Consider the following 24004-nt stretch of genomic DNA (forward strand, 5'->3'; position numbering starts at 1 on the left):
TACCCAGAACCATTTATAAATAATTTCTTTGCACAGATATGGATTTGCAGATCTTATAGGTATGCCCCGATTATTTGCAAAAGTCTTTATTCATCTGAAGTAAATAGGTCTGTGAATGGGGAAGGTGTTTGTGGTGGTCATTGTTCAATAATAACAATTTTGTTATACATTTTTCTTTAGACTCTGTGGACATTAAGAGCATTATCTTTAAGAATTGTTAACTTTTTCAAAATCAGGATGAGTTCAAACGTTGTTTTGAAAAGCAATCAATATGTACTTTTAAAAAACGGGCAAATATTAAAAAAAAATATTAGAGAGGCCAAAGGGTAATTCTAGTGGTGGTGACATTAGGTCTTTTAAATGTGGCTGATGTAACCAATGTGCTTATATTGAATTTGAATATAGCAGCATGCTTTCGGAGAAAATAAAATACATGGATTGTTAAGGGCAGGTAAAAGTGCTATACTGCTAGGGTAGTTTACTTGGCTAGATGCCAGTCTTGTGTATTGTTTTATATTGGACAGACAAATAATGTCCTCAATAAGTGGATCTATCAGCATCTGTATAGCACCCACAAGAAAGATAATAAGAGTTCCCTTGCCAGGCACGCCATTAACTGTAACAACTTTAATATGTTTAAATTATTTGTATTAGAACAGATGCAATGGGACAACTAAGGAAAAGATTGGAAAACTATAGTGCACAGAGTTGATTTGGCAGCTATGGTTAAAAGACACTAGTAATCTTGGTTTGAATGAAGAAATTTCAATTACTAGTGAGCTAAAATATAGAGCTTCACAATAATAATTCATGTGTTTTTAATGCTGTGTGCTGTCTTTGAGATTTTGGACACAGCTAAGGAAAGCTGTCCGGTTGTCCTTTGCCTGGAAGGCTATCTTTACCTCAAATTCGGCATTAGTAGGCTTAATTTACCATCTTAGCTCTTTATTTAGAATGTTTACAGTGTCTGACTTTTGGTCTTTTGTTATAATGTTTGAATTCTACCAGGGTGGAATGTTTTTCAAATCAGTTCATCCTGGGCTTACATCTATTAGGCACAGATTCCTCTTTGCATTTACTGATATGATTATACAGGGTTTCTTTGAAAAATACTACAAAGGCAGCTGTGTTCACAGTGCAATGGCTTAACATTTTGACAAGTCATCACTTAATAGTAAGCCGTTTGTCATAGAAAAGTTCCTAAATGTTACAGTGTTATCCAGGCTCAAAAAACTGATTTGTATTACAAAGGAGACAGCTTTGTGGTCTGATTTTACCAGAGAGAACACCACACTGGGGAGTATAGCATTCTTCCATATTTGTGAGTACCAGAATGAGTATGTTTGCTCCCCTTAGTGAGCAGCTGGATCAAGGTGTTTGTGTTTACAAAGTCCAGAAATCTCTGGAATTGTAAGCTTTGGGTGGTGCATTTATCCCAGTTTAAAGTGGGATAGTTGCAGTTGCTCATGAGTATTGTGTTGTGTTGAATGGTGAGAGCTTCCAGTAAGTCCAAATACATGTTATGGGTTTCTTGGGTCATACAGGGTGACCTATAGCTTGCAAAGATATGATATGGAACTTTGCCTGTGTAAATTTGAACATGGAAAAGCTCAAATGCATCATCCTGTTTGACTAGTCTTTAGGTATGTTTGTTGTTGATACAAATTTAAAAAATGAACACGCACAGGAATCTGCATAGTTCCAACCTGACCATCATGAATGTTGAGGGCAAAAAAAACAAAAAAACAGAAAAACTCATAGTCTTAAAACTTCATTGATGAGCTCAGTTACAATAATTTCAAATAGGGGGATCATTGATACAGGGAAAAGGTCTTCAGTGTCTTTTGATTGCTCAGGACTTTCAGGTCAATGATCTTTTATTTTATTTTATTACTATTTTTTTTAATCATGAACCTTTGGGTTCTGGTCAGTGCAGAACAAAGAGAAGTATGGACTTCCTTGGATCTACAGGAAATACTCTTTGCTATAAGCTGTGCAAGACAGAAAGATTTCATTACCACTGTTGCAACATAATGAAAGGCTCATGGGTACTTACTAGACTACTGATCTGTGAGGATTTTAAGATTCCAAGCCTAGCATTCCCTTGGTAATTGTTAGTCATTATATCTTGAAATATGAATGTCCAAAGATGGCTTGAACAAGCATATATTGGGATAATTACATATCCTGCCTGTCTGTGAAAGTTAGTGGTGCTAAACTGCGGGTTAATTTGCAGTTGCTGAATTATTCATCTAAATTATGTTTGAATAGAGTAAGTAAAGTACTCTGATTTATGTGGAATGAAAGATGGTTTATTAGGAGTGATATTCTCTGTAATACATACCTCTATCTAATAGGGGCATATGTGCCAATCTAGAGTTAATTTCCAATTCCTCATCCATTGGTCAAGCTTGCATTTGAATAGGTTCAGGGACAAACTGTGCTTCACATGGTTGCAAATCCTGTTTCAAAGTAAGAGTAGTCTGTGAAACACATACATGTTCCTCCTACATGTTCTGCTTAGGCTGCAAATGAGCTTTAGGTCTTTCAGTCAGGTATTTCTAATGCTGTTAGAATTGCAAATATGCAGTAAGTCCATCAGTACTGGATTATATTATGCCATGAATGCCAGGCATACATTACATCTCGTAATCTTTAGGAGACTGAATCTAAGAATAAGGCTTTGAGGCTGTTTGCATATTTCATGTAGTTTACACATTGTATTCTTTTTGTGAGGAACCTTTGGGGGTATACAAGTTGTTGCATATGTCCAGTCAGGTACATACCAAAGGGAGCATTGTACTCAATAATTAGGCTAATGAGGGCTGAGTAGATTAGAACGATGACATATCTGGATCTGCATGCTAAACCTCTGCATATAAGTTGAACAATAAAGAATGATTTCCTTACTTCCTTACTTCCTTACAGCAGTTGATACAGAATGATCAAAGGGCAACTCACTGTCCACATATGTTCCCAGGTCTCTAATCACTGGGTCTATTCTTAGGGATGTATTGTCTATGTGATAACTCCAAGTGTGGCTATCTTTCCAAAGGACAATATTATAAATTTTTTGACCTTCAGTTTTAGTCCATGGCTCTCACACCACATGGAATATGCAAACAGGATATTAGTGTCCTTGGAGATTCAAAGGGTGTGTTGTGCTTGCAGTCATCTGTGGACTTGGTCAACCAGAGGCCTTTGACATTAGCCTTTACTTTAGAAAAGTAGATACCAAAAAGGTGCAGCCCAGGCACCAAGTCCTGAGGGACTCTGCTAGTGACTGACCTTTTTATAGCGGTAGAGTCCTCTATCCTGATCTCCTGTGTCCTGTCTGTGAGCCATATGCCCTCATCCACAGCTTTGGTGACTTTCTCAAAAAAGTCCACCAGACTAAGTTGGCATGCTCTGTAATGACAAAACTAAACTATGTTACATTTGATGTTTGAAGGTTTGTCCTTATTTATAGTACATATGAAACTAGTCAGAATTATGGATCTATAGTTACCCGGGTCAGTAGATGGTACTATCATGATGCAGTTCTCCATTTTCAAGGCATGAAGCCAGTTAGGAGGCTAAGGATAAAGAGTGATTTTAGCAGCCTTGCTCGGTCATGTTTCATGCAATTCAGTAGGCATTCCAGGAAATTATCACGGCCCAATGATGCAATATGCTTGGCTTTGAAGAGCAGCTTGAAAACATGTCCAGCTGTGATAGCCGAGGGAGTTACAGTTAAGGGTATCTCATAAATGGTATTGTAGGAAGGATGGGTGAAACTGGAGCTCAATTTTTCAGCTAGTAGGTTTTACATGTCCTCTAGCTTTTTATAGTTGCTTCCTTTTATAATTAATTCACCAGACTGTTCTGAATTACCTTTCAGGTTGTGTAGATAGCTGAAAATGACTTTTTACCTGACCTTTTTCAGTGAGGCTATCTTTAACTTAAATTTTGCTTTGGTGGAACTGATAAGACTTCTGGTGTGCTTAATTAGTTTGAGGGCTTAATTGCCTTGGTAAGAACTGCACTTCCTAGTTTTGGCCATGGTTTTCTTCTGTTTTTACACAGCTTGTTGATACTGGGATTCCACCACAGTGGCTTGTTGGAGTTAGCGCTGTGCTTATTACAAGTGGGTACAGCTGCCTCAGTACAGCTGTTTACTTGCTGGTCCAGGATTTCTGTGAACAATTCACATAGGTAGCAGAGTTCATGCAGTTTGTAAGACTTGAAATTTTATCAGGGTATCACTCTGTAGTGGGACCTTTGCTTTGGAATAATTCCTAAATATTAGTGGGTTAGATTATGTCCATTTGCAACAAGTGTTTTAACAAATACATATTGAAAAGGGCATTGTACTCAATGAATGGCCTAATAAGGGCAGAATGGAGTGGAACAATTACATCCCTGGGTCTGGATCTCACACCTTTAGATATATGCTGTACACTGAGAATTCCTTACAATAGTGGATATATGGTGAGTGAGGGACAGTTCATTGTCGGCACAGATTCCCAAATGAGACTGGTCAGACTTACGGGTATATAATTACCCGAGCCTACTGAAGGCCATCTTTGTGCAAAGGGACGTCTGTTGCTGTCCTTCATTCATCTGGCATAAAACTTATTTTGAGGCTACTACTGAGTAGCCTCTGTAGGGGATCTAACAAGTCATGTTTCAGGTGAGCTAGTAGGCAGCGTGGTATGTTATCCAGTCCCGATGATGTAGTGTTCTTGGCCTTAGATATTGACTTGAGATGTTGTTCTTAATCGAGATCTGGCAGAATTGTAGATGCAAGTATTTGATAAGAGAGAATTGACTACGTCCACTGGATCTGAGTATGTGATATCAATTACTATTATCTGTGCACAAACACAAGCACTGATTCTGAGATTTCTGACACAGATAAAGAAGACTTTGTGGTAATCTTTCACCTTGGTTGATATTTTTACTTCACATCAAGCTTTGGTTGATGTGATAAGGATTCATAGTTTCTTGCTTGGTTTGTCAAGAATGTTACTGGCTTATCAGGACAGAGATTTAGATTTGCATGCAATGAGATTTTTTCTTTTATTATACTGCCTTTTTATAGTAAGTTCCACTCTATGGGTTTATGTTTGAGTTCGGAATTGTATTTATTTCTGTGGGTGACAAATGTGTCTAAGCAATCATTGACAGGCGCATAGAAAATTTGCCAGTATACAAATACTGTTTAACAGCATACTTAGACTCATCTTATTATCCCCTTCCTAAGCACTTCACTACACCCTCCTCCCCAGGGCCCACTAATTCCCTGTCCTTGAAAGATCTTCCACTACCTGTCAGCTACTTTCCATGTTAGCAGTACTCCTGTACTGTAATAACCACTTAGCTCCCTCAACACCACCAAAAATGACATCGCTGTCCTTGGCCCTATACTTTGGGACAGTCTGTTGCCCAGAATCCATTCTGTTGTCACTTCAGTAAAAACTGGAGTCTCATCCAACTTCTGCAGCATTACGGTCCTGCTTCTAACACAACACAGTAACCCAACATTCACTCATTAAGATCCACAGTTCATCCTAACATATCCATGATACAACTTTACCAGGCTTATATACTTTCTGTTAGAATGTAAATTCCTATGGAAATATTGGGTCACATTCTAAGAGCTTCAGAGTAGCACAGGGGAGAGCTTCAGCCATCCTAGTGTCACTTCTCATAGGTGATTTTTCCACCCCTCTTGTAGGAAGATATCATACAGGGACCAGGACTACCTACTAGAATATCTTGTTATGCCAAGATACTGAATGGCTGAGAGTTCTGCTACACCATGAGTCATACCTCTTAACTTCCTAGTGCAAGAAATCTGCAGAAAACCAAAAACAAAGAGTGATAAAGGCTCAAAAATAGGGACACCTTTTTAAATATTGCTCTTATGAACGTAAGAATAATATATTTTTGCATTAGCATACATTTTCTGAAGGATATGAAACTCAAATGTCTCTAATTATTTAGTGACTTCAGTCCTCAAAAATATGCCAGAAAAACAGAAATTTTATAAGGAAAAGACCAAAAATATCAGACAAAAATTTATACATTCCATGAAAATCTAGAGAGCTGGGAAGTATGTCGGAAGTGGGAAATGAGATTCATTACGACAGGATGTTACAGACTTCATAATTTACCTACAGAGTTTGTATCAAAGGTTAGCCTCCCCCACCTCTTCAGTTCTCTGAATCTCTATTACATTGATTTTATTTGGTTCCAGCCAGGAAAAGTTTAAAGTTTTGGTTTAGATTTTAAGTAACTATGTTGCTTTTCCACACAGTTTGGGACAATGAAAGGCTTTATGAATTAAACTGTCATCATAGAAAGCCCTGCTATTATTTAATAAATATTCATTTGTCTTACCTACTTTTTTCTCTTTTGTGAGTGAAGTACAGCCCTTGTGATGCACTGTGCATGCGCACACTGACTGGATCCCATTTATTCCCCCAAATCATCTTGTTTATTTCTTCTCATCTCTCTCTTCTACAAGATATGATAACACTTCCTCCTATACAGACAGCTCACCCACTTATAAAATCATGTCATACAAAGATCACATTCCTAACTCCCACACGTTTTCTTTACCTGCCATTTGCCAATCTATATAAAATCAAAACAGTCTTTCTCTACTTTAGCAATATTACACCTTGCTATTCTTCCTCCACAGAGGACAAGCCATTCATTTCAAAAAACACCAAACATTTATTGCTACTATGTCTAAGACTAAACTAATTTTCCTTGTTTTAACAGCCCTAAAGCCATCTTTCCACCCTCCATACATCCCCAATCATTACAGATAACCATTATACATCTACCTGCAATTACTCTCCTCAGCCAACTCCCACAGCACAAGTCCACTGTTTATTTTTATTTACATATACTTTTGTTAACTAGGTAACTGATCTCATCCAAAGACCCTTTTCAGGTACTTCATAGGCCAATTGAGTAAAGGCAACATATTACCATTAAGTCAAATGCAAGTATGTTATAGTAGTAAACTGGGCGCATGCTGTAATAATGACATTTAGGCATAACCAAGATGATACACCAAGAAATAAAATGAAAAGAACATGCATTGCAATAAAATGCAGTACAAGAAGTAATATGAAATACAAATAATACAATATGAAATCAAAAAGAACAGAATAAACTATAATGTAGGCAATGCCCAGAACCCTATCTTTTGTCAAATTTTCTTCATTGACTTCGACAACATTTTTACACCTTTTATTCATGACCAAGTTGCCAAACTAACAATCAAATGCAAACTTTCTCATTCACAAACACCTCTGCGATTCCTATTCTCTCAACTCATCCACAGTCACACAATTTCAGTAATACTTTGCTCCTGAAAACTGCCAACAAACCTCCCTGCTCAAATCTCACTTCAACATCTCCCTACATAATAATTACTAACAAAATAAGCATATGTTTCTTACAGAACACTCCAAAATCCCTGTTCCAACTAGACCTCATAATACTTATACTTCACAATAATTCAACATTGAATTTAATCCTGGTCCTCCATTCCCATCTGCAAACACTAACAACTAAACTGTACTCACCAGCAAACGCTCATGTCTAAAAACCCACAGCAGTAAAAATAAACTGGATCAAACTAATGCCTTTTATCACACCATAACCTTGACATTGTAGCAATCAGGCAATCGTGGCACGAGTGCAACTCCCCACATTTTCAACATTCCTGTTCTACAAATACCTTCTTGACACCTGACCCAGAAAAAGTCTGGGGTGGAGGGAGCATAACTTCTTTACAAAGAACACCTCAACCCCAATGTCATTACAAAAATCAAATCATCCCCATACTCTAATCCTAAAAGGATGTTCATAAAATTCTCATCAGCTAAATGAAAGACTCCATCTATGAGCTGCAGCAAAGTTCGACCAGTATCTGCAAACTAAATCACTTTGTGCGCATCAATCGTTGTTCTTCTTCTTTCAGCTTTTCCCATTTAGGGGTCGCCACAGTGGAATTCCGGTCCACTAATGACTGGCAGCAGATTTTTACAGTGTCAAGGTGCCAGCCTGACAGCCAGTTTTCAACTAAGGTACGCCCATTCACGCATGTCTTTCCAAAGCCACTCGACCCCGGGGAGGACATGCAGACTCCACACACAAGGCGTTTGTGCATATCAGTAACTACAAATCAAACACCCCTGCAAAAAACTCCCCTCCTCCTTCTACAATAATTCATTCCTACTTCCATTTTAAACACACACAACCTAAAGAAGTTGTTGACAGTCTACACAATAATCCGCACTGACATTCTTCCTTGCTCTGACAAACACAACAAAACATTTCAAATACAACTCTAATCACTGAATGAAGGCTGTTTGGGCTGCATATTTAGAAATGGCTAATGCATTCATTGCTGGCTGACTGAAACCAAAATGAATATTGAGATGTAATTTCTAGACTGTTTAAGTCCAGAATAATCCTAAATTTCTTTATATACCTAGTTGTAAGAAAACTCTGGACTAATAATAAGAATTATTCTATAATTTTCAGTCTTTCTCCAGGATTCATACTGTGCATGTTAGAGTGGTAAATAAAAAAGTAGCTCTGGAAACTACAAGTAGCTATATTTAATGTGCAAGTAGCTGGATATAACACACACAAAGAAACCACTTTTACAGTATACAAACTGCTTCTTCAGGCATCAAGATACATATGCTACAAAACCTAGTATATACAATTTCAAACATACAATCAACCCATAAGAATAACATTCTCATTATGCAATAAAGCATTCTATTAAACAAAAGTCAACCATTATAATATGTACTAAAAACAATATAAAATATCATATAAATGTTAAAATATCTATACCTGTCGCCCCTGGGATTCCGGATACTGACTAAGGCTCTTTTTGCCCCTATAGTGCCGATTTTAGGCAGAGATCAAATAACAAATTCACCACCATAACTGGAACAGACAAATAAAAACTGAGGGTAATTCTATTTAATGCTAGAAGTCTAAATCTCAAAATGCACTCACTCGAGGCACTCCTTAAAATGGAGAACATCGATATCTGTGCAGTGACTGAGACCTGGTTCAAGGCTCCAGAGAGCACCCCTGCACTACCAGGCTATAACTCATACCACACTTTTCGGCCATGTAGCCTGGACCGAAACACCAAAGGCGGAGGTGTGTCCATATTCATTAAGGATATCCACACCTCCAGGCTAGTTGCTCAGCATAAGTGCAACTAACTCTGGGCAAAACTGCAATCCAAATTGTAGCTTGCTAAAGATTCCCCACCATGCCCCAGGATTCCCACTCCTCTTTTCTTGATGTACTGGAAAATATTAGGGTTCAACCAAGGGTTCAACCAAACACCCTATAATTCAACAACCCCACCATTAACTGGGAAAACTACTCCTGTACCAACTCCTTAGCTCAACGCTTTTTGGAATTCATAAATTCCAATGCCCTAGATCAACTTATCTACACCCCCACCAGGGGCAACAATATCCTAGACCTAGTCATTACCAACATGAGTGACTGGTGTTCCACACCTGAAGTCAAATCCTCATTGGTTCAATCCGACCATAAGCTTATAACCCTTGATATCCACATCCCGCCCCCACCCCCCATTAAGGAAACCACAGCAAAAAATTTCTTCAAAGCCAACTTCATGCTTCTTAAGACAGAAGTGGTGAACTTCATGACACCCATGCAGATGGGCAATACAGTTACAACTGCTGAATCCTACACAAATGCACTCTATAAGCACTTACACAAGTGCATGGATCGTGCTATCCCAAACAGAACCAAGACGCTATCCTCCAAAAAAAGGAAGCCAATCTGGTGGTCCCCTGCCCTAAACAAACTGTACAACAGAAGGAAGAAACTGTTGCAAAAGAGAGTAAAATCCCATGAGTGGAGGAGCTCCCTGGTCAGCCTCAGTAAGAAGCTGAGATCCCTTATATGATTCTCCAAAGCTAGCTATGAAAACAAAATCACCACTAAATCAAAGGGCAACCACAAAGCATTCTATAGCTATGTCAAGAATCTAGATGGCAACACCCAGATCTGCTCTAAGCTACAGCATAAAGGCACGAAAATTACAGAACCAACTGATACTGCCAACATCCTGGCAGATAGGTTCAGTGCTAACTTTACCCCCCTCTCACCCCCTAAAGGGCCCATATCTATACAGGAAGAATGCAGAGTCCCTGTAATCACAACTACGGAGGTAAAAGCTGCACTCTCTAAAGCCAAAAACACAGCTTCCATGGGACCGGACAACATCCCAGGCTGCATTTTACACGAACTTCAGAATGAACTGACTCCCCACTTAAGCACCATGTTCAATAATAGCCTTGCATCAGGCTTTGTGACCACTGAATGGCGCACTGCAACAGTTATCCCACTCCACAAAGGGGGAGCCACCACTGATCCCGGGAACTATAGAACTATTAGCCTGACGAGCCTGGTCTGCAAGGCCATGGAACGTATCATCATGGAACTCATAAACAAAGACATTAGTAACTTCCAAACTCTGGATCCCACCCAGTTTGGATTTGTGAAAGGCAGATCATGCCTCCAGAACCTGATCGACCTCTTTGAGGCAGCCACCAAAGCCATGGATGAGGGTAAGGTGGTTCACACAGCCTATCTTGACCTTGCCAAGGCTTTTGACACCATCCCCCATTCTGGAATTATAGCTAAACTCACTAAACTAGGTATAAATCTCTACATCACAAGATGGGTTGCCAACTGGATCAGTAACAGAATCCACACTGTAAAAGTTGCAGACTCCAAATCTGACCTCAAAGCAATGACAAGTGAAGTACCACAGGGTTCTGTACTGGGACCGCCCCTGTTTAGTATCTACTTCTCTGAAGTACAGGCTAACACAGAAGGCCTCTGGCTAACGAAGTTTGCAGATCGCTGCAAACTAGGAGCCATAGTCAAGTCCCCAAATGATGTGGACATCCTACAGAAGGGCCTCACTGAGACAGATGCCTGGTGTCAGAGCCATGGCCTCAAACTCAATGCCAAAAAGTGCAGTGTCATCCCCTTTGGTAAAAACTCTGTACCCATGAACTACCACACAGGCAGCAATCTACTTAACACTAAATGCGTGCTAAGAGACCTTGGGACCCAGGTGGACAGTAGTATCTCCTTTGATAGTCACATCACCACAGTAGTCAGGAAGTCCTTCTACATGGCACACCTCATCATAAAAGGGTTCTCATCCAGGAAAAAAGAGGTCATTGTTCCCCTCTACTCATCACTCATTAGACCCATTATAGAGTACAACGCCCCTTTTGGAATGTATCTCACAAGACATCTGCAGCAGCTGGAAAGGCCACAGAAGTACCTCACAAAGAGGATACTAGGCTCAGACAAATGCTCTACACTGACCGCCTCAAAATACTCCAGCTTTACTCCGTAGCATATCGCCTACTCCAAGGTGATCTCTGCCTAACATATAAAGCTATGTCAAACCCAGAGCTGTTGGACATGCTACACCTAAAGAAATCCCAATCCCTCCGAGCTACATTCTCTAGGGACCTAAATCTTGTCACCACAATAAACAGGACATGCTGGAGGGATAGATTCCTGTCCCAGAGACTTCCTATATTCTAGAACAAGCTACCCATCTATGTGAAGCAAAGTTCTTCATTAGTACTCTTCAAGAAAAATCTTGATGAGTGGATGGGAAATAGGAAATACACCCTGGGGATCACTTCTGTGTCTCTGCTCGACAGCGGCACAGGAAAATAACTTTCTTGGGTGGCATAAGCTATGGAACCTTGCTGGCTAGGCTTACATAGGCCCTTGGGCCGATAGCCTAGTACCTACCTATGAACCTATGAACCTATACATAAACAAAGCTTTTAATGTATTTTATTATGTAACTCTTAAAACTTAATGCTGAAAGCATCATTTAACCCTGGTGGGGATTGAGCTTTAAAATATATTATCCATTTAAATTCTTCCTTCTCTGTCAGGGTCTTTTTATCTCCACTCCTTAAATAAGTAGGTGTTACATGCAAAATCACAAACTTAAAATAATGTTTAGTACCCTGAGTTAAAATGTGTCTATATAATGCATTTGTAGTGTTCTGTCTTGTAATCTCAGATGTATGACTGCATATCCTATCTTTCAGTCTTTGGTTATTTTTGCCGATATAAAAACCAGGACATGCACAACACCTGGCCATGTATACTAGGTCTTTGGTGTTACAGTCACCATGTGCTTTTAGAATGAAATGTTTATTAGCTGAAGGATGAACACATGATATTTCTGTATATATGTATTTACAGAAGCTACATCTATTACATGGTTGTGTGTCCTTTTTTAAGGAAGTATTTCCTTTGATTTTTAATTTGCCACCTGCTCAATAAATCTCTCATAGCTCTGGTACTTGTGAAAGCATTGGCCAGTATTTCTTGACAATGTTTATAATGTTAAATGTTAAAGAATTATATAACATCACATATCTACAGTTAGATTTGGACATTACTCTCTTTTTTTGTTGTTTGTTGTTAACTTTCTCATGATTAGAAAAAATAGGTGGAAAGGATACTTGTCTTTCATTCATAACCATATTCTTTATACTTTGCACTTTCATTTTATTATATGCTTTATTGTTTAATGTGAATGTTATTCTTATAGGTTGATTGCATTTTTGAAATTGTATATACTAGGTTTTGTAACATATGTATCTTGATGCCCAAAGAAGCAGTTCGTACACTGTGAAAGTGGTTTTGTTGTGTGTGTTATATACATTAAATATAGCTACTTGTGGTTTCCAGAGCTATTTATTTTCATTTCATACTTTGAAGTCCTTTTATTGCTTCTGGATTTGCACTGAAATATCCTAGTTCTTGTGCTTTTTAGAGTGGTAACTGCCAAGACAGTGTATGGGTGACTGAGAGATGCAGACAGTATGGCTGCTCAGTGGTTAAAACAGCACTGCATGCAGTGCTTGCTAGTGTCTGCATAATGATATGGAAAAAAGGAGCCCCGTGTGAATGATACACATGAATGATGTAAATGAAAGAAGCCAAAATGGTAGAGTGATTCACAGACATATAAAATAGCAGGGATGCATACCAGTTCTGTATGCCTTCATTCATGGTGTACAATGGTAACTATGCTAGGAAAAGCAGAAGCACTAGTAACATATCAGCGTGTGTTAGGAATCAGAGACAGTGTACACAGTGTATCCCACAAAAGGAATTCAGGGGATGTGTAGTATGCCAGTTGCTGTAGATACAAAGGTATGTGTATCACTAATTATCTTATCTAGACAGACCACCCACTGACCTATTGTAGACACAGTTGGGATATCACAGGCCTTAGACCAGTAAACGCAAACCATTTTCTTTATATAATGATGCAACATGTAGAGGAGCAGATCCTGTTCCACTGGAAATCAGAGGAGCGAACCAGGTCATAGAATCCACAGATTTCACAAATGTTGCTTTCAAGCGCCTGTCCTGGTCCCAAGGGCTTGCACTATATCAACAGGAAGAACTGTTATTCCCAGAACTGCCAGGTGGTCTGCCAGGTGCTCTGTAATGCCCAGGATATTATTTGTAATAGTTCTACGTACCACTAAGGTAGTTCACATGCTTCACAAATTTGTACACATCATACCTAAGCTAATGGTAAGCCTGTGGTTCACCTATTAAAAACAGAGGCTAAACTGACGAATAAGGAGTTTGCCAGTGTCAGAACAGCCAAAGAGATGCTGTTAATGAAAAATAAATGGAAAAGGTTAATTAATAGGATTTTATAAAGGAGAGTAAAAAAAGTTGGTGAAAAAGGATATAACTATTTGAAAAAAAACTTGTCATGATGGAGTCCTATAAAACATCTAGTACAGGTTGATATCTACGGGCTCAGCTAAGCTGCACAAAATGAGAGAGTTAGTAATTTTAAGATCACAAATTAAGGGCATCATTAAAACTTACGTACCAGGGATTTTAGAAGATGCTGTCTGAGCTGTTGTTGTACTGGTTTCTAAAGGAAAAAAGAAAAAAGAAAAAAGAAAAAAAAAACTACAGTCAATCTCAGAATCTCTTGGAGTGTATTTGCAGTTATATCATAAGTGGTTCTGAAGTATAGTGATAGAATATCTTGGTCATTAAGTCACAGAAAAACAGTGCAATCATGAATTTAACATACTGCTAGTTTTTGATCAAGTCATAACCTGAATAGCTAGTATGTGCTATGCTAACTAAAAGTAATCAAACACATATTATGTATGCCTAACTCTTACTGCTGATATTGTCTGGTGCAGAGATGGGCCTGATGTCAATACCATATATAAAGAGGCTGGGACAGTTTCACATGAAATCTCCTTATGGCTCAGCTTTAAGTTAACACTTAACTGACTGGTTAAGACTGATTCACAAATTGGAATTCTATATAAAAGCTCCAAATGGAGTGCTCATGAAAAATTATTTAGTTTTTAGAGTCCAGCACAAAGCTGCATGACTGTGAATAGTAGCCCCTAACTGTCAACAATGAGATAGTAGCAGGCAAGGGACAAACCTAGTTGTAAAGCTCACTGGATAGGCATGATATATGTATTTATCTATAGACAGATAATCTGAGTATATCAGTATTGGTCACACACAGTTTGTTAAGACACATTTAGTCAAATTAAATCAAGAAACTTACCTTTCATGGAATTGCAGACTCCTCACAATGGCTGCACTCTCAAAATGGCACTAACTATAGCACATGCTCGCTATTTATATATGCATGTTCAGTCCTTGAAACACTCTTAAAGACACAACACACACACACACTGTTCTACATCCTCCTCCTTTGAGAAATAAGTCATGCAGTGTTGAAAATAGTAATTGACATGAAATCAGTATAAATAATTATAGGTCATGCAAATATACAGAATTAAACAGACATATATACAGTTAAGTCCAGGTAGCTGCGTATTATACACTAAGTCTGGAAATACAACCCAATCGTGTAACATATTAATTAGAATCAGATTTAGCAACTGGGACTGCCTCTGTGGAATGTTCAACTTAAGGGACATCAGAATATCATCAGAAATGGAAGTAGGATTTAAGACATGTTCTGGAACAGGAACATTGTCTAGGTTGCTCTGAGATCTAGAATCTGTATCACAAGAATGGTGCTGTGCTATTGATTCTGATACAGGAAGAAGATGTCTGCAATTTCTCCTGTACTCCACACCCTAAGATTCTATGAAGTAAGATCTCGGCTCAGGACATATACCTGTAACTTGACCAATCCGGTCTAAACCTTTCGCCATTTGCATCCTCACTGTCTCTCCTTTTTTAAATGGAAGAAAAAATCTGATGGATTTATCATAGCTGGACTTCTCGAAAGAATGCTTTCTGAACAGTTGAGCTCTAATTGTCTTGTTGTTCTTAGCTATAGGCCTCAACAAACTGGAACTGATAGGCAATGTTGTTCTGGTTTGCCTAGACAGAAGTATCTGAGAAGGCGAGGCAAGTATATTGTCATGAGGTATGTTTCTGAGATTAAGTCAATTCAAATAAACACCGGTATTGTCACACTTTGCCCTCTCGTGTAATTGCTTTGCACTCTGCACTGCACGTTCAAATAGACCATTTGACTGTGGATATACTAGACTACTAGCAACATGTACAAAGTCCCATTCTTTTGCAAATTTTCTAAACAACTGACTAGTAAATTGAGTACCATTGTCAGAAATAAATTTGTGTTTACTACCATGCACTGAGAAATGATGTTTTAGCTTAGTAATAACAGCAGTGGATGTTAGGTTAGGTAATAAATTAATCTCAAACCAGTTTGAATAAGAATCTACCAATACCAAGTAATGCTGATTTTTCCACTCGAATATGCCAGTGGCTACTGTTGACCAAAGTAGTTCAGGAACTTGACTTAGCTGAAGTGATTCTCTTTACAAATGCGGTTTAGTACTATTATGCACTAACAAGATGAAAGTACTTTATCAATGTCTTTTGCTAGAGAAGGCCAAAATACTAGTCTTTCACCCTTCATTTGGTAGATTCAGAACCTGGGTGACCACGATGCAAAATCTGGATATACTCAAGTTGTAAGGAAGCAGGAACAACAATTTTAGGACCTTTGAAAATAATGCCATCTTCTATCGACATCTCATCTCTGTAAGGAAAATAAGGTTGCACTTCAGGTGGTAAACTTCATTGTGTTGATGGCCATCCAACATTAAGGTAATGGTCGAGTTTTTGCAAAATTGGATCAGTCTTTGTATGATCTCTTAGCTCATCAAGTCTCGGGGTGGAAAAATGATGTACTTCCATGATGTCAAAGTCAAAATTCTCCTCATGAAGCTGTTCTGTTGTATTTCTGGGTGATCTGTATAAGGTATCAGCCAGATAAAGAAGTTTGCCTTTTGTATACACCATTTTGAAATTGTACTTTTGCAATATGAGCATCATTCATTGTAATCTTGCTGTAGCAGAATGTATAGGCTTCTTTAAAATAGTTACTAGAGATTGGTGATCAGTTTCAATCTGAATAGCTCGACCACAGATATAATCATAAAATTTAGAACACGCAAACACAATTGCCAAATGTTCTTTCTCAATTTGAGCATACTACATTTCAGTTTGGGTAAGAGTTCTTGATGCATAGGCTACTGGTCTGCCTTCTTGAAGAATGATTGTGCCAAGACCAAATTTTGAAGCATCACAGGAAGGGGTTACTGGTTACTAATATCATAGTATCTTAATGTAGGTGGAGTGGCTGTTTTCTGGTTAAGGTCACCAAATGCTTTCTGGTGCTGTTCTAACCAAGACTGTGTAACATTTTTGCGCATCAGCTCTCTCAAAGGTGCTGTCAACTCACTGAAGTCTAGTATAAACTTGCCTAAATAGTTGACCATAGCAAGAAAACATTGTAGAGCTTGAACATTATCAGGTGATAGCATCTCAACAATGGCTGCTTGTTTAGATGGGTCTGGTTGCGAGCCAGTATTAGATAATAAATGACCTACATATGTAACTTTTGGTTGTCTGAATTTGCACTTCAGAGGATTGAGCTTTAAGTTCACTCCAAGTGTCTGTCTAGGACTCTCTTAAGATTTCTGCCATGCTTTGCTTCACCATTGCCTCTGACCAATAAATCATCTACTATTATGACACAGGGATATCCTGAAAAAGTTTGCTACATTGCATGCTGAAAGACTTCACTTGCAGAATTTATTCCAAATGGCATTCTTAGGAATCTGTATCTGCCAAATGGGGTACTGAAAGTAGTAAGTAATGAGGATTTTGCGTCCAGTCAACAAAACACACTCCACAGACTAACACGAACACAGACTGTAACGAACTCCGCCAATTGACGAAAAGCAGACAGTTTAGTGAAAAAAACAATACAAGATCTTCTTTATTACATACAAAGGTTGAGCACTTTCACCCACAGAATGTGGGCTTCATCAGAATAATTGTAAAAAAAGTCTGCAGACCAATTAAATACCAGTTTAGGTGCCAAAATGTCATTTGAAAAAACATTCCCTTAAAGAGAACTTGCGCTATAAAAACTTTCCATTAAAATGAATGTGGGTCTTATCTTATCCATGTGGATAAGGCTAGTCAGGCTAATAAGTCTATAGTTCCCAAGGTCAGTGGAAGCACCACCTTCATGCAAGGGAGTAACGGTGGCTGTTTTCCATTCAGCTAGGAAGAAGCCAGTGCTTAGACTATGATCGAAAAGAGTACCAATGGTGTTGCAAATTCTTGTTGCAGCCTATGTAGTGTGGGTTATTATCAGGTCTAATAGATGCTGTGTTTTTGGCCTTAGAGAGAGCATTTATGGCCTGCTCTTTAGAGATACAAGGTAGGCAACAGGTGATAGGGATGCCACGGGGTACATGTGGCAGGGACAGAGAAGTGAAGTTTTCACAGAACCTGTCAGCCAACAGGTTAGCTATGTCCATAGGTTCAGTATATGTGGTATCATTATCAGTTCAGCACAAATTTGAGGCTTTCCTTTGAGGTTATGGATGTAACTAAAGAACACCTTATGGTTGTCCTTAGTTGAGGAAGCTAATTTGAATTCATAGTTGGCTTTGGGGGGCTTCACAATAAGTCTTATTTGCTTGTTTAACCTGAGCAGAGAGTGTTTCCAGTTGAGTTAGTTGAGTTAGTTCTGTACTTATTCCAGGTGGGTACAGCTGCCTCAATACAGCTGTTTACATGATGGTACAGGGTTTTTGCAAAAAATTCACATAGGTAGCAGAATTCACACAATTAGGAAGGCTTGAAAATCTGCCAGGGTATCACTCAATAGTGGTAACTTTGCTCTGGAATCTTCTTCTTTCGGCTTTTCCCAGTTAGGGGTTGCCACAGCAGATCACCTGTGCGCTCATGATTGGCAGTGGAGTTTTACGGTGTTGAGTTGCCAACCAGGCACCCAACCTTCCACAGAAGGCACACATGCAAGCACTCACACCTAGGGCCAATTTTAGAGTGTCCAATCCACCTACAGCATGTCTTTGGGATGTGGGAGGAAACTGGAGCACCTGGAGGAAACCCACGCAACCACAGGGAGGACATGCAGACTCCACACAGAAGGCATCCCAGCCAAGAATCAAACCAGAGAACCTCTTGCTGTGAGGCAGCAATGCTAACCGTTGCACCACTGTGGCTGCCATAGCTTTGCTCTGGAATAATTCCTAAAATTAGAGGGCTAGATGGTTTCCACTTGTGACAAATGTTTGAACAAGTACATATTGAAAAGGACATTATTCTCAGTGAATGGCCTAATGAGTGCTGAGTGGAGTGGAACAATTATATTCCTGAATCTGGATGCCATACCTTTAGATATAAGCTGTACAATGAAAAAGGAATTATTTACAATAGTGGATACATGGTGATTGAGGGACAGTTCATTGTTGACAAAGACTCCCAAATGAGAATGGCCAGACCTGTGGGTCTATAATTACTTGAGCCTGTTAAAAACCCACCTTTGTGCAAGGCAATGTCCTTCATTCATCTGGCACAACACTTGTTTGAGGCTACTATTGAGTAGCCTCTGTAGGGGGTCTAATAAGTCATGTTTCAGGTGAACTAGTAGGCAGCGTAATATGTTATCCAGTCCCTAAGATGTAGTGCTCTTGGCTTTGAACAGTGAATTGAACTCTTGTTCTTGAGATCTGGGGGAGTTGTAGATGCAGGTATTGGATCTGGGAAAATTGGATGGGGTGGTGAGGTTTGAGCTGAATTAGTTGGCCAGTAGATTGACTAGAAGGCTTTGTGGTTATCTTTCACCTGGGTTCATATTTTTACCTTATATCCAACTTTGGTTGATGTGATCAGGACTCTCAGTTTCTTGTCTGATTTAGCAAGAGTGTTATTTGCTTCTCAGTAGGTAGATTTATTGTTGCATACAATGAGATTTTTTTTCTTTTATTATACTGCCATCTTATACTAAATTCCACTACAGGGATTTATGTTTGAGTTTCAGATTGTATTTATTTCTGTGGGGAAAAAAAAAAAAGCAAGTAATCTCCGTGGTATCCCCGAAGTCTCGAAACAACCCACTAAACAAGTATAGTGGGTCCAAAAACAAAACTGTAAGAAATTTCTCTGTGTGGAAGATTTTCAGTCCATATATCTCTTGTTAATCATTGTACACTAATCAGATCAGACAATAGTAGTAGAAGTAGCGAACTTAAACTTGTCTTAAGTAAAAAAATAAATAAATAAATAATAAAAATATATAATTGTACAGAATTACTAAGTATTCGAAAGTAATCCAAGCAAGGCAAGCAATCTGTTTCCAGTCGAAAATCCTTTATTAAGTACAGAGACAAGTGATCCAAGTAAAACAAAAATAGAGTAATAGTTTCCCTACAAGCTTTCCAAATATATATATACTTTTTATCAGGCAAGGGAGTGGTTTGTTGTGCTGTAAAACAAAGTCTTATTGGTACACATGTTAAATTCACATCCCTTCACCTGTCAGTGTGACATTCGAAGTGGTCCGCCCTGCTTAATAGCTGTCATAATAATATATCCCTTATGTACTTTAAATAAAATTTATAATGATGTGGTACCTCTTATTTAACCAGATTATTAAGTAGATTAATAAGTCTGTGATTTTATCCAAGACAATATACATGACCGAAAATATATCAACCTTAGTCCATTTGGTAATCAAAACATATATACATATACACTTTGCATGTAAAAATCAATTGTAAAAATCATATTCTATTTTCTTAACCTATTGTTAACAAAGATCGCTTTCGTCCTTCTCGACTTCTTCAGGTCTGTGTAAAAGAACCCTAAAAACTATCTATAAAAATATTATTGGATAATTAATTAGTATTGTTATTATACATCATTTTGAATAAAGTGGAAAAAAAGTGGAAAAAACAGAATCAGAAAAAGAAAAAATAAGAAAAAATGCATGATGATGGAAACAAAATATACACTTAAAAATTACAACTGATGTAAAATGGTTGTTGTTGTGTCTTTCGGCTTTTCCCAGTTAGAGGTCACCACAGCGGAACTCCAGTCCGCTAATGATTGGCAGATAGATTTTTATGTGCCGGGTCGCCAGCCCCGATGCACAACCTTCAACGAAGGTACGCCCATTCACGCATGTCTCCACGCAGAAGACACTCTATCTGAGAATCGAACCAGACAGCGTCTTACTGTGAGGCGATAACACTACATTTTCTTGTTCTGACAGTGTCTCATGTTAACAGTATTAATATTTTAAAATGGTCCCCGATTGTCCCTGATTACTTCTGGATTTGTCCCTGATTCTGCTAAGATTTGTCCCTGATTGGTTGAGAGCTATCGTAACAGTTTTCATTTTATCAGAGGGTAGGGAGGCAGGTTGTATTTGAAGATATGCTTTTTGTCTTCTCAAGCAGTTCTCTTCTCAATATATTGAGATGTGGTATCTTGTCAGCTTTGAACATTACGCATTCAGCACAACTTATTTCTTCTTTGAAAAAAGTATATGATTGCATTTCTTTCCTTACCTATAATTTTGCTCAGAATGTCACTGGATCGAAAGGCTGAAAAAGCTCTAGAAAAGCACCTTAGAGCACATACACTCCCACAGGTACTGGGACCTAGTGCAGTTATCTTGAATTAGCCTGCTTCCTTTCAGCAAAGGCAGAGATTCACAGCATGGATATACTGTGTTAAGGGTGTAACTGTCAACAGCTTTTCTCTTTGCTTGATTGACTCTCATGAATATATACCTACATTCATTATCAGTAGCAATATGACAAGGCCCAGCTAAAATGCATTTGTTGTTGGGAATGAAAGGTTTACTATTCCAAAAAGGCTTAGTGGAGCTCTAATGGGCCAGTCCAGGGTTCAGGAGCTGCAAGGTGATGCAGGATAGTTTTTGTTGGGTCAGGGTTATGCCCTCAAGACCTGGCTTCAGGGAACAGCTCCAATGGGGTGATGTCTGCCCAAATGTAAATGGGATAAACTCACCAGTTATCTGTTTAGAAAGCAGCATTGTGAAGGAGCATAGCTTGCTCAGCAGTGTCAATGTGGTTGTGGCTTGATGGGAAAGCTGCAGTCTAGGATGTATGAGCATATACTAGAAAGTCACAGCTACACCCCTGTTAACATGCATACTTAAAATGTTGTAACACAATGCAGGGTGACACAGTGGTGTAATAATTAGCATTGTTGGCTCACATACTTTGTTCCACTGGTTTAGTTCCTTTGAGAAGCCCTCAGTGCAGAGTTTACATGTCTCCTCTTTGTCTACTGGAGTTTGTGCTTGTGATGGTAGTGGTTTCTTCCTTCATTCCATAAACATGCAGCTATGTTATTGGAAGATATTTAAGTTACCTACAGCTCGGTGTGAGAATGTGTGTGTGTGTGTGTGTGTGTGTGTGTGTGTGTGTGTGTGTGTGTGTGTGTGTGTGTGTGTGTGTGTGTGTGTGTGTGTGTGTGTATGTGCATGTGTGTCTATCTGTCTTTGTGTCTATGTCTAGCACATTTCTGGGTAAGTTTGTGGTTATGTGTATTTTGCGATGAACTGGTGTCCATTCTGGGATGTTTTTTTTCTCCTGCAATTACTTACTTGGATAAGCTTTAGCTCACCATGATCCTAAAATGGATAAAGCGACTATAGAAAATTGAGGGAGGGATGGATGGAGAGATGGCTAATAAAAGTCAGACTCAGATGAAAAAAATTAGTTTCCTAGTCTGCTGCCAGAATATTTGCAAACTCACATAACAAAACAAAAGTCTGAAAATAAAGAACAGCTGGATTTATGAATCAAGCAATGCAGTTTAAGATCCTTTATAAATAATACTGAAAATGCAAGAAACTATGCAAGTATATCTAAATAAAACCTTTATAAAGTAATAATTTAGTGCTGCTAAATATGACAATGCAACTGCAACTAAAAAGAATTCAACACGCAGTAAAGCTTCTTTATAAATTAATAAATAATTTTTGTAATGAGGGGAAATCACTACCAGGGCCAGCCATAGGTAAATAAGCTCCATAGGCAAAAATGCTCCATGTCCCCCAACCCATCATGGCCTACTGACACTTGCCACATTACTTTTTTTTTTCCTTCCTTTTTCTCAAAGTGCGTCTTACTGTTCATTTTTCCCCTGCAGTTATTCAGTCATTCATTTAGCATGTTCTTTCTAGGCAAGATTGCACTAACTACTGTGTAGGAAACAACTACATGAAGCCATGTGATTTCTAGATGCCCTGAGATGCATTTTAGAGTTTTTTTGAATAGCCTTTTCAACCAATGATTGCCTGAACAAAAATCAAGATCAAAGAAAAAAAATAGTCTCATTTTTCAGCTTTATTTTTACCTTCATCCTTTCAGCACATTCTAAATAACAAAGACTACACTGTAATAACTGTAGTGGAACTAACAGTATTTAGCCATGAAGTAACTAGATGCTCTGAGATGCATTTTAGAGTTTTTTAAACAATATTTTCATCCAGTGATTGTTCAAACAAATCCCATGACTGTGAGACGAGATCCAGTTTTACTCTGCAACTCTACTTTTTCCAGCATCCTTTCAGCACATCGTAAGTGAACAAGACTACATGTAATAAAGTACAGTTGAGTCAAGTCCTACTTTCTTTTAACAGTAGAAATTCGCAGAACACACTGCCTTGCTGGCATATGAGTAGTAGTGCCCTGCTACCCTCTCTCTGGCAGTCTGTTAAAGCTCAGAACTCCTCCCACTGCCTGTCTGTGAGTGGGATGGATCAATCACCTGGCACTATAGGGAGTGCATTTCAGACCCACAGACAGAACCCCCTTTCAGTTTTCTAGAGTCCATAAGGATGAAAGCCTGAAAATGCAAGAGTGTGAGCACCTACTGTTCCAAACCAAAAAACACATACACACACAAAAAACGGCCGCTGAGCATAACTCAGTATCACCTCCAACTCCAAACAATTTACATCCAAAAAAGGGGAATGGTGGGTGGGTACTGCCAGTAAGACAGTGTGTTCTATGAACATCTACTGACACAGGTAAGTAGAACTTATCCAACTGTACTATGTTCAACAAATGCACTGCTTTACTGACATATGGGTAGAATCCCAAAGCTTACTGAATGTGGAAGAGAAAAGGATATGTGTCCCCAGCCCATGGAGAATGGGCCTAGTGAAGCCTGCTCTAGATTTAGAAAAGGCATCTAGTTTGTAGTACTTTGTAAAAGTATGGACACAGGACCATGTTGCTGCATTTAAAATGTTTTTAGAGTCCACTCCTCTCCCATACTCCACTGAACAGAAAATGACCTTGGTGGAGCATGCCTTTACCTTGCTTGCATTTGCTTTAGCATGCTGGGTGTAACAAAAACAATACCTGAGGACAACAAACATGCAATGGCTTTCTTAGAAACAGGTTGACCTTTCTTTGTCCCTATGTAGCAAGTAAAAAGCCTTTCAGTCTTCCAAGGTACTACCTGAGCTGCTGATGCAAATCCATGATATGAAGTATCCTCTTTACCT

At 38.7% G+C, this 24004-nt stretch overlaps 1 protein-coding gene across 2 annotated transcripts in view; it reads right to left on the reverse strand.

Annotated features, from left to right (window-relative positions):
• The window catches only part of LOC122794329 (mucin-3A-like), a 1511548-nt gene that overhangs the window by 919767 nt on the left and 567777 nt on the right, over window positions 1-24004 (reverse strand). For both annotated transcript variants that reach the window (XM_044062634.1, XM_044062633.1), the window contains one exon: window positions 13982-14026. In XM_044062634.1, coding sequence (XP_043918569.1) covers window positions 13982-14026 — 45 coding nt within the window. The remainder of the gene's footprint in view (window positions 1-13981; window positions 14027-24004) is intronic.

Source organism: Protopterus annectens, chromosome 2.part1 (genome assembly GCF_019279795.1).
Source record: "Protopterus annectens isolate FY-2018-M chromosome 2.part1, PAN1.0, whole genome shotgun sequence".
NCBI classification, from domain to species: Eukaryota; Metazoa; Chordata; order Ceratodontiformes; family Protopteridae; genus Protopterus; species Protopterus annectens.